Genomic DNA, 17,002 nt, shown 5'->3' on the forward strand with positions numbered 1-17,002 from the left:
GTTTCATGACGGTAAAAATATGACATATAAGTCAAACAAACATAGAAACTCTGAACTGCTGAGCTTGGAAGTGGATCTTTTTTAAGTTAACAGGTGAGTCTTTTCTAGTGGATTTCATCTACTGCATAAAAGTGAGCATCGACTATACTGTTCTAAGAAACAATTCATGAAAGTGTTTCTTTTTTTTCAACGTTTTACACAATTACCCACAGTTCAAGGCAGTAGAAGCATTATCATGCATAACGTTTCACAATCTCTCTTATTTTAAAATGACAAATGTGCTCACCACGTGCACGTGGACACTGAGCGCATTAGTGACACGACACCATTTTTCCTTTTGCTCTTGTTTCTTCTGAACATTTGTTCCCTAACATTTGTACACGGGTGACCGGGAGCCTGCACCATTGTCCCCATTTCTTCCAGCGATAATTTGGTAAGTGAGTAAGTCAGGGAGGCTCAGTGCCAGGGGCGTGTGGTGCACTGACCCATGTCTGCAAGTTAATTGAATGATTATGTGTGCCTGATGTCAGTTCCCGGCTCTCTCCATTGTTCAAGCAGATGTGCTAATGCAGTATCATTACAGCCTTGGATTTGCAGCAGGCCTCAAAAACAAAGCTACAATACCATTAAGTTTTTCTGCTAAACAACAACCTCACCAAAATAATCCCCAGAGTTCAAAGAAAGACAGATAACCTGCATACAGTTTGCACATTTTAGTCAAGATTTACAAAGAGCAGCAAGCAAGTGGTGCTGCCTGCTATTAAAACTGCATCACCGGCAAAACATAACATTGATTTGATGGAAGTTCACGAATTCATAACATGAATTAAATATAACACTATTAGTTCAGATATTGATTTAATTACTTATTCCCATCCAAACCAGTTTTGTTTGGTTAGGAAAAACAGCTTTTAAAGATGGTTAAAGTGATTTATTTAGAGATTAAAAATGTGGAATTTACAATAGGAAATTACAATTGCATTAAAAGCCAACAGAACAGGAGGTTTTTGAAAAGAAAATGTGAGAATATTACCTAAAGTACCAAATAATGAATTAAACGAATCAAATTTTCTATTTCATGTTTTTTTTATTTTAGACAATTCTGTTAATATTTCCTTTGCACCATAATGACTGTATGAACAAGTTTGGCTGGGTCAGACTTGAACTTAAAGGGCATATATCGTGCTAATCTTAATTCATACACCAAAGAACATTCTGGTGAGGAATCTGACCGACATTTTGAGATGGATCCTAATCGTATCCAAAGAAAGCGAAAGCGATTAATTAAAAGAATTGGTTTGAACATGAATTATTGAGCAAAGACGGAAAGGTGTGAGCATCTCCAAGAAAATGATCTGCATGAAAGCGAAGAGGATTTTTGATACGGAGATTGATGATACTTCCCAGAGAACAGAAACATTCACAGCCAGTATTAATCAGAACATAAGACAAGGTGATCATCATTTCAATAAATGCTGAAATGTTCATCTGGTGTTGTTGTCTGCATCTTGTGACTGAATTTGACCGCAAAATGAGCCGTCACCATTCTGTCTTGATGGAATAAACGCCTATCTCCAATAAATGCCAAGCCGGCGGCCAAACTTTTGGAATAAACGTCTGGGCTACTATTAGAAGATATATGTTATGCTTCTGAGAAAACATAGGGTTTTAAACCCAAATGGATTTAATCAGTATGTTCAAGTAATCAATCAAACCATCATGAAAGATTCTAGATATGATGCTTCCAACTGAGTTCCTGACTACTGTAACTGAGAATCTTATTTAATATTTTAATACTGCAAACAACACAAAAATATCACCCAGCAGCTGATTGTCAGGATCGCATGACACCACGGAGCCAGTTCATAATATAATGGTTAGAGTCTCCACCCAGGTTTATATCATGCTGTAGCTCTTCACATGAGGCATGGGCTGGGTTATTTGAAGCTCTTGAACCATTTTGGAAGAGGCACACCCCTGTTATAGTGAGAGATTTAGTAGTATACTGTAATCCAATCCTTAGAATGGCCTTAGAACGTATATATGAGCCTGTATTTATGGTTCTTGAGTCTTAAAAATGTGCTTTTCTACAACACTTCCTTCTACTAAATCTGTTTACAACCAAGTCTCATCCTGACAAAACAAAGAATAACAAGAAAATGAAAGAATGAAGAACAAGAAAAATATGATGGTGACCACAGTTTCAGTTAATACAGTAGCTAATACCAAAACAGACAGAACTTCATGTGACACAGAAATGGTTTTACCAGAATATGCTCATAAATATGTGAACTGCTTTGTTGCTGTATTAAAGCGTTACTTTAATAAGAACAGGCTCTTTGTTTGGTTTAGGGTGTAAAAACCGAACAAAAATAATATTTTGTGTAAACTGTCTGGAAAAAAAGAAAACCTATCTTCTTTTAAAATGTCTGCTGCAACACAATATTACTTCTGAAATATATATCCCAGAGTTGATACAACCTCTCTGTTGTCACCAAACAATGTGCAGATTTATAGTTTATATTTATGTTAATGACTTTGAAAAGCATACGAATGTTTTTTTGTTTTTTTTTTATAAAACTAAGATGAACTTTGGAATCCATCAGTACTTCTGGCTTCATACCACTTTACTTAAATGTTTTAAACCCTTAAATATTACTCATTCTGTTTGAAAAAAGATAAAAGTATATTTGTTTTCTTGAGTAGGCATCAACAAGGTTATGTTGAAATTCCAAGTTTATTGCCCATTCATTGCTGTGTTTATGTCATTATTTTTTATTAGTGTTGATGAAAGACTTAGATGTTGTAGTATTTGTAATTATTTTAACTAACCTTTAATTCTTTTTTTTTCATTCATATATATTTTATTATGTTCGTATCTGTTCAACTCTTTTCTTTTTTTAGGTGTAGAGAAGAAGCATCGTCCCAGACTGCTGTCAAACGCACAGAGCACAAATCAAGGTCTCTCATTATTTTAAACAGAAGTTAAACACTTTAAGTGTTTAACGCTTAAAACAATTTAAGCCTTAGTCCCAAGAGTCCTTATGGGTGGACAGAGGCTGTCTGCGGAAAAAAAATGGGTAAATCTGTATGGAGCACACAGGTGGCGGCACGAAATATCAAGATTGAAAAAGTTCAAAGTATCAAGAGGAATATTGGAAACGTATAAATTAGAAAATGAAAAGCCTACTGGGACAATGTTTTGACAGTCATGGCTTTGTGATGTTGTTTTGATGATGCTTCGGTTTTCTTTTTTCTTTAATCCTTTTAGATAGAATAGAATAGAAAATACTTTATTAATCCCTTTGGAAATCCTCAGGGAAATTCAGGTACCAGCGTCCATACAGCACCACAAATGGAGTAAAATAAACAAATAAAGCACAATAGAATAACAAAATAAAGTGTGTGCTTATGTGAATAATGATCATTTTTTTAATATGTAAAAATGCATGGATAACATATAGCAAGATTAGGAATGAAAATGAATGGTCCTATATCATGCTAGATCATCTTTTTTTAGCTTTTGAGTGTATTATAATGCTAATTTCTCACAAAAAACAACACAAAAGCAGTATTTTGATCCATTCACACTTTTCAGAGCATTTCTCTAAAACGCTGCTCTATGAGTACCAGCCCCTCCCAAGTCGGTCTTCAAATTGTGATGTCACAGAGTGACAGCTCCTCCCAGTAAGAGTCTGCACTGCCAGCATTGCCCCCAGACTAACACACACTCTTTCTCAGCAGAGCTAGCAGTGATCAGCTAGACGCTTTCATTTTATATAAACAATGTTTACATCCTTCTTTCCAAAAGTTCAGATGTTGTTTGTTTTCATGGATGAAACGCAGACACGCTGCTGAAGCCGGCTCTAGGTTGATGGCAAGAAATGGGCGTCACCCACGAGGGGTGAAAGGCGGAGCCTCAAAGATCAAGGCGTCTTACTTCCAGGTTTAGGAAAGAGTTAATGAAAATACCTAATATTTCATAAATAATTTGTTCTTTAGAGTTCCAAAGGTGACATACATAATGTATATGGATATAGTTTACTCTGAAAGGCTTAAGAACAGCATGACTTTAGAAAGATTTTTCTACTTCTTCTTCACCATTGGGCTGTTTCGCGACAGTGATTAGGCACAGATATTTACTTTCCTGACACAACCCTGAAATTGAAGGGCACAGGGACCCATTTAGGCAGCAGCAACAAGGGAGGAAAGGGACCCAATCTGGATGGGGATCAGTGGACACCCTGGGGATCGAACCCAGGGCTCCTGGATGCCAGCCCTACACTTGGCCCAATGAGCCACCCAGCCGCTGGTATGATTTATTTCTACTATCCATTCCTTTTTTTGATCACTTTCTGTTTATCATGTACTTTTTTTTTTTTAGAAAATAAAGGAAATTAATCTATCAGACACAGAAAAGTTAAAGCCATGACCCAGGAGTCTTTGAATTATGTCGCTATGATCTTGATAGGATTTAATCAGCAAACCTTTTGTTAACAGGAAACATGTTTCAACAATGTAAAAAAGAGAGACAAAAATAAAAGACACTCACTCACAGTTGATGAACTATAGGTTTAGTTTGGATGGTCTTTCAAATATGGCACAACCCTGAACTAGAAGAGAATGTCCAACAAATAAGAACCTGAAAAGATTTGGCTACTACAGCCAATACAGCAATACTACGTTCAGCCAATTAGGACATTTCTGCTGATGTCTTGACGTCATTCTGCTTTGACTTAAATGATCATAAATCTGCAACCAACTGAAAGCGAGCCTGCAACAGCCTGTCAATGTATTTGCGGTTTCCATACACTTGGAGAATCTCTCCTATAGTACAAACATTTGCTAACAGTTCCTGGCAAACATTTAAAGAAGATACCTCTGGGTAGAGTCAACTGCTGTTACAGATAGCAGGAGTTACAGGGGCATCAGAGGAACTAATGCAGGTGTAAACCACAAAGCCAGAGAGGTCTTTAATCTCTATGTGAAACCTCTGGGTGGCAAGATAACCATCTCCCCTTCTGATTATTTACTTCTCTGACTTTTGTTTCTGTTTTGTAACGGCTGCTCACACCAGTAACTTATTTAATACAATTTGGTAAATGGACTCAGTCCTCATGCACTTATACAAAACTCCTGACAAATACATTAAGCTCAAGTCATGACATCATATTTCTGATGCATCACTTCTGTGGTGTTAAACCATTCACATCATTGACTGTTGAAAGAGAGAGTAAAGGTTATGGTTCCTTACCTGAGACCTTCAGCTTGTCCCCACTGACCTCACACCTGAGGAAAAGACGCCCCCTTCTCTCAGTGTGATCCGTTCCACACAAGCTGGGCACGTTCATCACGCACTGGTTGTGAACGTTCATGTCGCAAGCTGGTGGGACACAGAAGATAAGGGAAGAAGGGAATCTGTCAATTATGCATTCAATGTAAACCAAATAAAACTGAATAAAGACATTTTAAGAAGTGACCTGCACTCTGAAACCGTTGCTGATAAAAGCAGAAGAAATGCAAGTTCACTGTGGAACTAGGGCTATGTATCGCCAATAATTTCCAGAATCGATTCGATTTGATTTACCAAACCCTGGATCAATTAAATTTCGATTTTTTTTTCCTTCACTGTTTTTTTCAATTCTCTAAATTGAATTCGATTCAGTGAATTTTAGGTTACACATTTAGATACATTTGTTTAGAAATACATTAATAATCTATATAAGCTCCAACAATTGTTCTGCTTCTCCTGGAGGGCGTTTCAGTTTGGCCACTAGGTGGTGATCACGCAATAGAAGAAGAAGAAGAAAGTATGAACAAGAAACTGTTTTAGACCACAAATAGTTATTTTAAAAAAGGTTTCATTAAAAGAGTTTGGAAAATTCATGCCTGTGAGTTTATAAAGAAGTTAATTTAGTCAGCAATGTATGTTTAGGTCGACCGACCATTAGCATTAGCCATCCAATGGGAAATCCTATTATACATTAGCATCAAGCTAGCGGACTTCAGCTTTATGTGTTGGATCAATCTCTACTTTAATGGATCGATTATTGATCTATCAACCGATTTTATCAACCCACCCCTATGTTTGACAGTAGACCTTTCACAGTCTAATTAAACTCAGATATATTAAAAACCAAACCTTGGAAGTATTTAAGTATTTAAAAAGCGGGATGTGCGTGCACAAACATTTTCATTTAGGTTTCAGTGCAGTAAGCTGCTTCACACACACCTCTCAGATTTATTACAACCACTTCCTTCTCTACAGACACATTTCAATCTTATTTCCTTTTTTTTGACACAATATTAAAGGATTGTGTTGCAGACAGCTGTGTAAGAAGGGCAAGAACAAGGTTATAACCCAGATTCATCTCCCCTATGATATGCAAGCTTGTCATGTCTGTGGGCCGGCTGAGCCTCCCCATACCAGATTGAGAACAGTTACCAGTGCTTACATCATTGTGTCACCAGGTCATAGAGTGAAAAACAATAGAAAGGGATCAGCTGCTGTCTGTCACAGTCTGCATGAATACAAATGATTTCTGCATTTTCTAGAGAAATCAGGAGCAGTACAGTAGCTTTGAATGAGTGTGGGTTCAGGTGGAGCCATTCGTGCTATTTCAGCCACCATCCCAACTTGTTTTACAGTACTGGTGCAGTAAAAAAAAGTTACCCAAATTATTGTATTTCTATAGCAAGCAGAAGTATGACAAGCATTTATTTACATTAAATATTACATTTAGTTTGACACATTTATGATTTTTTTTTTATTAACCGACTAATGTCATGGCATTTTTTATTTTTTTTAAATATTTTTTTCAAGTTTAGATGCAAGAAAAAAAACTCTTAACATGTGTAAATGCTTTTTTCTTTCTATAAAACGTAAAATAAATTAGACTTGAACAAGTACACTCAAAAAACACTGGCTGAACAAAAAGACTTGATGGTAGCAACTAACTAAAAACTTTTTGGAACAAAACGTAGAAATTCTTTGAGTAACTATCTTAAATTAGTCAATACTCTTAAAAAAATCAGGATACTAATAAAATTTGAAAAAAAAGATCAATACTAGTGACAATTAATTTTGTATTAGTAAATATGTATGTAATTATGTATGCATGTAGCTGTAATATATGCCTATAAAGTATGTATGTATTTGTGTATAAACATGAACATATGAATATGCATTTGGTTAAAAATTGTGTTTTTTATGTTTGTAGCATATTTATCAACTTGATGTTAAGTTTTGTTTCTGTGTAAATTGTATTTTTTGAATGGGCTTTGATAAGCATGATGCTTCAGCCTATTCCTTTCTGGTTGATGTAGATTATCATTTAAAGGTTGTGAAATGTTACATTTATACAACCAACCAAATAAAACTTCAAACTTCAGCTCAATCAGTGTGGAATTATAGTTTAAAGGTTTAAATTTGAGCTAGCATTTCCTCAGTTATAGCTCAGTATGTCACAAAGCTTGTATTCTGCCCAGCAAGGGGTTGGCAGTAAATGTCACGCACCTGTGAGCTCATTAAAAATTCCAGACTTCAACCCACAAACAAGATAAAGCCTGATAAAGGGGAAATTTTTAAAGACGGTAAACCTTTGATTCTTTATTACTGAAGAGAACTGAGAGAAGGTGTGACTGTTCTAAATGAAGGTCAGAAAGGAGAAAAAAAAGTGAAGTCACTTAAACTTTCATTTTTTAAAGGACAGCAATCAGAACATCAAATTAATTAGCATGGTCAGTTTTGTGCTTGTTTGATTTCAACACAACCTGATTTACAGCGTAAATATTTCTCCGTATTTGTACATAGTCATTTTAAAATGTGACATTTACAATCAATTTCCCATCATCCAACAATTAAAAAAAGAGTATATTTTAATAATGAATTAACTCACAGTCACACTTCATCCCCTGGTGAATGAGACCATAAAGCAGAGAGCCACAGTGGTCGCAGAAAGTGGGGCTGCCATACGTGTGGATCTTGAACTTGTGCTTTGTTCTGGGATCCTAAAGAATCCAAAAAAAACAAAAAAATATATTAAATCGATTCAGAAAAACAAATTAAGTTGTTGTATTTCAGTAATGGAATGTTAGAATATTAATATCTTCTAATAGATCATGTAAGAAACGCTTCAGAAGGTCAAAGAGCACAGCTTTATGTTAGAAAAAACCCAACTACACTCAACAAAGATATAAAAACAACACATTTATATTTGCTCCGTTTTGTCATGAGTTGAACTCAAAGATCTGAAACATTTTCTACAAACACAAAATAACAATTTATCTCAGATTTTGTTCCCAAATCTGGGATCAGTCATTCAACCTCACAGGTGTCCCATATCAAGGTGCTGATTACACATCTTAAATCTTGCACAGGTGTGCCTTAGACCGGCCACAATAGAAGGCCACTCCGGAGACGGCTGATGGTGGAGTCATGAACCATCAACTCATGAGCAACAACTCTGATGGCCATCCTGTTGTCTGTATGCCAATTGTGCGACATCTGTGTGATTGTGCTGTGTGATAGCAACTGAACATTTTGCATGTGCAAAATAAAACTTTAGAAAACCCAGTCATGATATGTTACTCACTGAATCTTTTATTTTTTAAAGGAAGTCCACAGGAAATGAGTGTCAAAAAACAAATCTAAACTGTTAAAACTCACAGTTCTTAACAAGGCTAATCTCTTAATGGAGAAGTAAGTGTTACCACTCTCATCACAGATTGTTTCTGTAGCTGGTGCTTTGACATAATGCTAAGGAGAAAAGCAATACCTGCAACAATCTCAAGAGTCTGAGTCTGGGAGGAATAATCAGGCCTTTCTTATAGAATCTGGACCCTCATCGTTCCACAATGACTAAAACTAATCACAAAAGTAAGCATTCAAGATAATTGCCAGTCTAGACATGAAAAGACAACTTTCATTTGCAAAGGTAGACCAGAACAAATGCCTTCAACCTCCAAGAGAAGAGGACAAACACCACAGGGACGTGTGGGGAAACCCAAAGCAAAGAAACACAAACATCTCTTTAAAATCCTAAGTAAGGTCTAGGATTGACCAATTGTGTTTATGATTTTAGACCCTAAATGAGGTGGTATCATTTACATGACATTCTCAAAAGGTAAGAGACCTTACAGCTAAGAGCTACAAACACACACACAAAAAAAATCCCAGTTCTGACAGTTCTTGGTTAAGACTCATAATCCCACATTATCACTAACAGTTAAAAAAAAAGATCAGTTAGGGAAAAAATGCTGAATAAAGCTATTTAATGTAACTTACAGTGACACCAGAACCCAATTTTTATCATGTGAGGGGCTAACTATCCCACTAAAAGACTTTTTAATTGATGCTAAAGCTAGTCTGAAAACTGTTAATAAAGGTCTGTAAACAGTCTGGGAATCAACGTTTTCCATTTCCTTTTCTTTCCGTCCTCTTTAGATCTGAAAGCACGCTTCAGTTTTGCCATGCCTGTAGCTAATGAAACAATCCTATAACTGTGCATCATTTGCATCTCTCACTCCTGAACAGACAGCATGTTTTTTCAGGGTTTTTATCAGGTCTTGATCAGTTGCTCGGCTGTATTTGACTGGAAGTGTGGTTCATGTTCCAGATTAACCCTTTAGTCCATGAGCTTTATTAGCTCTAATGTTGACATTCTTTTGACTACCGTAACTCTTCCACACAATAAACTTATTCCAGCGGATTTGGAAGCGAAGAAAAGAAAAGTAGCCACACTTCACATTGATAAAGTGCTAACAAAATCAACATAAATCAATACATTTGTGCTTCTGGCTGTTAGTTGTCATGTGTAGGAAAAGGAACTGTTTTGCTGGTACTGCTCGAGATTGAGTGTTTGAACAGAAGCAGGTAAAACTTTTTTATCAGTCCACTTGAGAAATCCCACATTTTCTAGTATTTTATTTTGAAATAGTTCTTTTTTAAACTAACACTAAAAGTTCTGCTTTTACAAAATCTCTGTTCTTAGTTGCACATTTGGCATCAATCATTCCAAGGCATGCTTTGATTTTCCTCACAAGTTACCCTTGTTCTATCTATATTTTAAATTATTTTTACCTTTACTGTTGTAATATTTCTTTTATTTAGTAGTTCTGAGTTAAATCTACTCTAAACTTTTCTCTTTTTTTCCAAATTTACAACTACAATATAAACCAAATGTTGGAAACTGTTTTGTAGACTAGAAATCTTTTACCGTATTTATCTACAGTTTTGACTCTTGTACCAGATTTGTTATTTTCTATACTGTCAGTACATTAACTAATACAAGACTGTTGTTTTCTTTCTCATTCAATATAACACACAGAACACAAAGGGCCAAGCACAAACATTAGTCATTTTTTTAGCCACAATGTGACTTCTGGTGAAATATAATCATCACACACTGGCAACGACACAGTCCTATTGTCCAGTAAATCCTCCGAAATCGTGATAGTAAATTTCCCCTTGCGCATTAACAGCTGGCTGTACTGTATTTACAGTATATACAGTATTCCTGCGTTTTAAAACTTAAGTTATCTCAGAGTGGTTCTTAGAAACACAATAAACTTGTTTGAACTCTCGAATGCACTTCCGTTTTTGCTAGTAGTGAAGGTTTGTTTCAGAAAATCAGCAAGTTTCTTCATTGGTGTAACTTCCACTTCCTCCTTGTGGTTCTGATGTTGGACTAACAGGCTGCTCTGGATGAGCATTTACGTGCACAAAAGTAAACTTGTAAATAAGTGCTGTTGACTACTGCACACCTTGGCGGGTTGTCCACTAACACGTCCTGATCACGTGTGTGATCTAAGGGATAGAGTGAGTGTACATCTTTGGTTTCCATCCTACTTTACAGTCTCATTGAGACTTAATGGGAAAATCAAACCAGACTGAGTGGCGCTGTCTTTTCAGAGCAGCAAAATGTTGTAAGGATGACTCAACTCAGCAAGTGATGGCTACCAGGGGGAGATTAACAAAGATATATTAAGGCAAATCAAGACTCTTTTTCTGGAGGATCTTTTTTATCCCCTTTAATAAACTATCATACTTGTCAAAAAAAGCTAACAAACCCAGAAAACAAACTTTGAAGCTATCCAAAAATAATTAAAACAAAACAGGTACTTTACTTTCTGTTTCATTGAGAAACTAATGCAAATTTAGTTTCCAGTACTTCCTGGGTGACACATTTTACTAACACAAATCCTATTTGTTAGCTAAATATATGGAAGAATATTTTCAAATGTTCATGAAATTTTAGACGCTAGGTAAGCACGTTTTCTGTCCCTTTGGTATTTGGGAAAAACAAAACAAAACACCTGGACTACACTTGGCAACTCAACCCAGTCTGTAATCGTATCACCTAAATCTGCCGTTATTTAACATTTTTGCTTTGAAAGATCATATTTAAATTTGACAGTGCACAATGAAATATTAATTAGAAACCATTAATGGAAAAATAGAAGGCTGCTAGCAATCTATTTATTCCACTATATGGATTACCCTCAGGAAAAGCTCCATCACTAACCAAAGAAAAAATGCATGAGTGAATTTTAATGTGGTCAAAAATGCGTAATATATAATACATACTATATCATAGTTTGAGGTGTAAATGTTTTTGTTCATTATCTCTAGAAATAAATACTTAGATATAACAGAAATCAAATACATTATATTCAGCAGTTTTTCTAGTCAATCAAGCCTTAAGAGTAAGGATGTAAAGATATTAGATACATATCGAAAAATGAATCGGGCAGTGGGAGGAAGAGAAGTATTGTTTAGGGACATAAAACATAGATGGGTATCAAAAATTGATCAAGCAACTGCAGTATCGTTTGAAAACCACAGATATGAACAAGATTATGTTGGTTAAAAGGTAAAAATCATTCAAGATGTAAATGTCTGTCAAACTGCATTTTCTGTTTCTGTTTCTTTTCTACCATCTTTGTCTTTTTATGTACATGCGATGCAAACAAAAAGACATCCAATCATGAGATTGCTTCTTCCAAGTCAAAACCTGAATACATTTCTCGGTCAAATGCAGTGCATTATTATTTATAGTTTTAAATGCCATATGAAGAAGATATATCTAGATTTTAGCATTTTTTTGGTAAAAGAATCTGACTGTATCATTTCGCTAAAAAGTTATTTGAATCTTTTATGTGTATCGAATCGTGTGAGAGGCAAAGATGCACACCCCTACTTAAGAGAGTTATCTGAATCTTAAAGGGACATTAAAATTCTACTTTTTGAGCTTTTAAGTGCATTATACCATTCATTCCTCACTACAAAGAACCCCAAAGCAGTATTTTGATCTATTCTGAGCATTCCTCTAAAAAGCTGCGCTCTCGACAGCAGCCCCTCCCATACCCATGAAAATGAGAGTGAGACCGGCCCTTTCAGGAAGAATCAGCTCTGTCCCAGTCTGACACCAACACCAAATTTCTCCATCGAGCTAGTAGTGATCAGCAAAAAACTTTCATTTTAGATGCAGAATACCGTTCATCTTCCTATTGTGTCCTGTTTTCAATAATTCCAGATCAAACAGGTGTTTGCTACTTTAGATGCGAGGCTCCTTTAAGACCCCCCCATCCCCACCCCCGGCCTACAGACACAGTTGTGGAAATGTCGAGTGTATTTTTGTTGTGAACCAGTGTAGCAATGGCCGGGCCTACAAAAGGCAGATATATGATATGTGCATCCATCTTTGAAGAAGTTTGGATTATTTTTGTGGTAGAAATGCAGACGAGCTGCCAAAGACTCTAGGATGACATCATGAAATGGACGACACCCACAAGCAGCGGCAGGCGGAGCTTCAGGAATCGAGTCGTTTCAAAAACAAGTAATATTTCATAAATAATGAGTTTTTTAGTGCTCCAAAGGTAATACGTGATCATGTGGATATAGTTCACTCAGAAAGGCTTAAGAAAATCATGGTATGGCTCCTAAAAATCTGTCCTGCTTTGGATCCTAAGTTTCTCTTTTTAATTCCTCTATAAAATCTATGAATGTTTTCTTTCTTTAAAATTCAGTGAATATTTCTTAAGATGCCTTTGAATTGGACTTTTCTGAACATAATGTGGTATAACTCACTGCAGGTGCACACTTCCTAAATAAAAAGTTTTAGGAAAGTGTTGAGCTTTTACTCCTTCTGCTGCAGATAGAAGCCAAGTGTTGGGTCAGAACGGAGGAAATGCTCGGCTGTATGGAAGGCAGGTCAAGATGCAGGGTGCAGGGAGTGGACACTAGAGACACAAGGGGAACCAGCAATGATATAGAACCAGTTTGAGTAAAGTAAGTAAGTCCTCTGTACAGTATGAAAGACTTAACCTCTCACCCAGAAAAAACACAGTTATCAATCATGTGATCACTTTATTGAAGATTTATTAAAAAAAAACATGTCATGAAGCTTTCATTACACAGTTTCTACATATAAGTTCATACTTTCAGGCACAAGAGCACGTTTTGATAGTTTCGCTAGAAAATCTATAGTACTAAAGGTCAATGGGTAATGCCGTGGGGGAAACTCTACACACAACAATATAAGCTATAAATGATCTACACCTGATGCATTAGGCTTGGCAAGGTTACTATTTTTAGCATATAAATCACAACCCTGATTCTTTTTGGCCTTTCACTAAGCTGCTGAAGGCAGGGCAGGTTGCCACAGCAGCTTAGAGGTTTTACCTCATCGTGTGCTAGCCGTTAACACATCTGGTCCTGCCAGTGCTGAAACTTAGACCTCGCACTTTTACCCACTGCAGGGTTCACCTCGCCTCGTTCACATGCTTTAAATGGTTGACAACTATAACAAAAAAAAATGCTCGTGGAAGGAGAGATACATTATATAGAGGTAGTTTTACTTGAGGAGCCCACCTCAGAAAACTGTAATATCTGAACCACCAATATGTACATGTTGTACATGGTATTGTGTTAACATAATGAAGCCGAACACAACTTTATTTTGAGTGAAGTACTTGGTTCTTTAACTTTAACAGAATAAAAAGTTTAGTTTAATTGGATTTTTTTTTTTTTTTGCGAACATAATGCATCTGAGCTGAAAGATCCATCAGTAAAACATGATGTCAGACTTCATAACTTGTAGTATACAGTGATGCTCAGAATGTTTCTCACATAAAATAATAGGGTTAGCTTTTTGTGGATTTAACATGCATTTACACAGATTTAATGAAAAACAATGATGAAAAAGTTCAATTTGATCATCTTTTGAACTGTTGTAAAAGTGTGCCCAGTGGTCTTTTAATTAACATTTATGCGGTTTTTAGCCAAATTTTCAAAAATTGTAGTTTTCTAGAGCAGGGGTCTGAAATCTGCAGCTCCAGATCCTCGTGTGTCTCTTCTATCTCTCCATTGTGGCTCCTTGGACAAACATAAAATAAGTCAAGGAGACTTGACCCAGCCATGTCGACCGTCAGAGTCAGCAGCTCCCACTAACCAAAACTACCTAAAGACAACAAATAAACAAAGCCCACAAACTAAGACTACCAAGATCCAACCCCAAACTAAAATAACAAAACCCAGCAGAGTAAGACTGCTGAGGACAAAGAGGGGAGAAAGAGCAAAAAGAAAAAGAAAACAGTAATTGTTTAACATAAGGATCACTTAACAACAAAAGTAATATTCAGATCCTGCGAGACAATGCTGAAGACAGAGAGGTGGGGCTACACCTCAGCCAAAATAATCCCTTCAATATCTGTCCATTGAATTAAAAAAAAAGGCAGAAACCAATACATGTCAGAATAGCAAATGTCTGCCCAATAATCGTCCCATAATTGGCGACCCCTAATTTGGATGCTGCAGAGATGTGTTCATTTAAAGGTTTGCCAGGTCAGCCATGCTGTACGTGGCCTCCTTGAGGTCAGGAGAGGACAAGGGGGGCTACCACAGCTGTCATAACAGCTGAGGGATAATGACAATGATGACTAGTTTCTGCTGGGCTAGAATGTCAGCAGATAAACAGGTAATAAAAAAGAGATAAATGCCATAAAATAGAAGGACTCAGCCGCTCATTTGTTCAGAACATTGAAGGCCAGAACAGATGGGCTGATCAGAGATTCAATCTGCTAGAAATGAAATTATAAAAACAAAAAAAATAATTAATTTCTTTGTTTTTCTGTCACTTGTAGAAAACCAAGAAGGATTCATTAGCAGTCTTGCTTAAATATGGGTGCACTCTACCCTCATTTATTGTGGGGGATACATTCCATAAATAATCCATAATGGGTGAAGTAGGATTTCAGATTCTTTAAGGCCGTAAAACTCCTCCATACACACTTTATACACTTTTCTCAGATAGACATGAACATCACACTTCCTCTCAAAGTTCAAGTCCAGTATTATTGAATAAAAAGAAAATTATGATCAAAATTGTAGATTTATGTACTTTGTTTCTTTACAGGATACGTGGTATGGAAGAGATTGATTGACAAGGTCAACAGCCAATCAGGACGCAGAACATAATGCACTGCAAAAAGAAAAAAGGAAAGGAAAAAGCATGCTAAGTAGTTCTAAAAGAAAATTGCAAAACAGTAAGACCGCAAAAGGTGAATAGCAATATTTCAAGGGAACACTGTACTGAGCTTTACTATTGTTTCACAAATGCAGGACAATTTTGTACTTTTGAGTGCTTCCATGAACATATATGTCATCTAATCTATTTATTTTTTGTCATAAGACCTCTAGCACTGGTGACACTTTGCTTTTGGGGAACTTAAGTGGAAACATACCCATAAGGATTAAGTCTGTGCCTAGGGCACTCCTAACCCATGTGTGTTTATTCAGATTATCAGCAAGCACTTTGTAAAATTTGAATTAAATGTTTGTGAAGGTATTCCCTACCGTCCTCCCTGTCTTGATAAAATGTTTCAACTATTACAACACATCCATAATGTCTGGCTGGGCAGCTTTGATATTGTTAGCTTGGGGTTGAGAGGAGCTGGAAGCTAGTGGGAGAGTAAACAGAAGGATGGAAGAAGGGGCGGGCTCTTTCAACACCGACAGAGAGGCACATTTCTAATTAATTATTTTTGTTCTACAGAAACTATGTCCAAGAAAAATATGTTTTTTATTATTTTAGATAAACACAGCGTAATCTTAATTAAAAGACCCCTGTGAATGATTTTACAGTAGATCAAAAGATGATTGGACCCCCAAGCAAAACTTTAATCAGACATCCTGCAGAGTCTCGTCACAGACCATTAGGGAAGAAGCCTTTAGAGTCTCTATTAAGTTCCCAGAGAATATAATATCCTTCAACTGGAAGCCCAGGGGACTCTGAACCCATATTTCAGCCATCCCACAATAATTGGGGTTTAAAAAAAAAAGCAGAAAATTTAATTTAATTTTATATTTTCATGTTGGCCCTATCAAAAATCAAATTATTAAAACTTTTACATTTAAATAAATCAAATGTCCCAATTTCTGTTTCATTTTAGTCTTAATTTATGCTTTGAACAATCCTCGATTAAAAGATGACACATTTGTCTTCGTATAAAGTACATTTAAAAAATAGAAATAATGTCCAAACGAATAATATGGTCATCATAATGCAATTTCAATTTATCATTCTCATTGACTTTTTAAACAAAAAGATGTATCTGCAGCTTGACAGGCCCTCCTTTTACTGGCTTTTCACAACTTCTCCTTTCTTTGATTCTGTAAAAGCTCACAGAAAATAAATAAAGCCCCTTCAAGGATTTTACATGCTACCTGTGCATATAGAGTGAAACCATTTTATTTTAAGGAGGGATGCCCTGAGCTTTAAATAGAGTGATATTACTGCATCTGTTACAAGCAGCTCAGACGGTGCAGTCTGGCCACTGCTCACTGATCTATGACAATAATTGCAGCTCGCTGAAAGCCACACTTTTTTTGCACCGCTAAGTGGACTGCATCATCTTACTCCCAGTGGAAAGACAGATGCATGTCGCTCCTCACAAATGCCAGCTCTAGTCCAATCTGGAGCTCATATAAAAGTGTGATTCC

General features: G+C 36.3%; 1 protein-coding gene across 3 annotated transcripts in view; it reads right to left on the reverse strand.

The window, feature by feature from the left end:
- prkcaa (protein kinase C, alpha, a) overlaps positions 1 to 17,002 on the reverse strand; it is a 142,420-nt gene that overhangs the window by 61,172 nt on the left and 64,246 nt on the right. For all 3 annotated transcript variants that reach the window (XR_002917529.2, XR_002917530.2, XM_036209694.1), the window contains exons 4-5: positions 7,899 to 8,010; positions 5,255 to 5,383 (exon numbers count right to left, since the gene is read on the reverse strand). Coding sequence is in view for 1 of the 3 variants with exons in the window: in XM_036209694.1 (XP_036065587.1) it covers positions 5,255 to 5,383; positions 7,899 to 8,010 (241 nt within the window). In the remaining 2 variants the exon portion in view is untranslated. The remainder of the gene's footprint in view (positions 1 to 5,254; positions 5,384 to 7,898; positions 8,011 to 17,002) is intronic.

Source organism: Oryzias melastigma, linkage group LG1 (assembly GCF_002922805.2).
Source record: "Oryzias melastigma strain HK-1 linkage group LG1, ASM292280v2, whole genome shotgun sequence".
In the NCBI taxonomy this organism is placed as follows: Eukaryota; Metazoa; Chordata; class Actinopteri; order Beloniformes; family Adrianichthyidae; genus Oryzias; species Oryzias melastigma.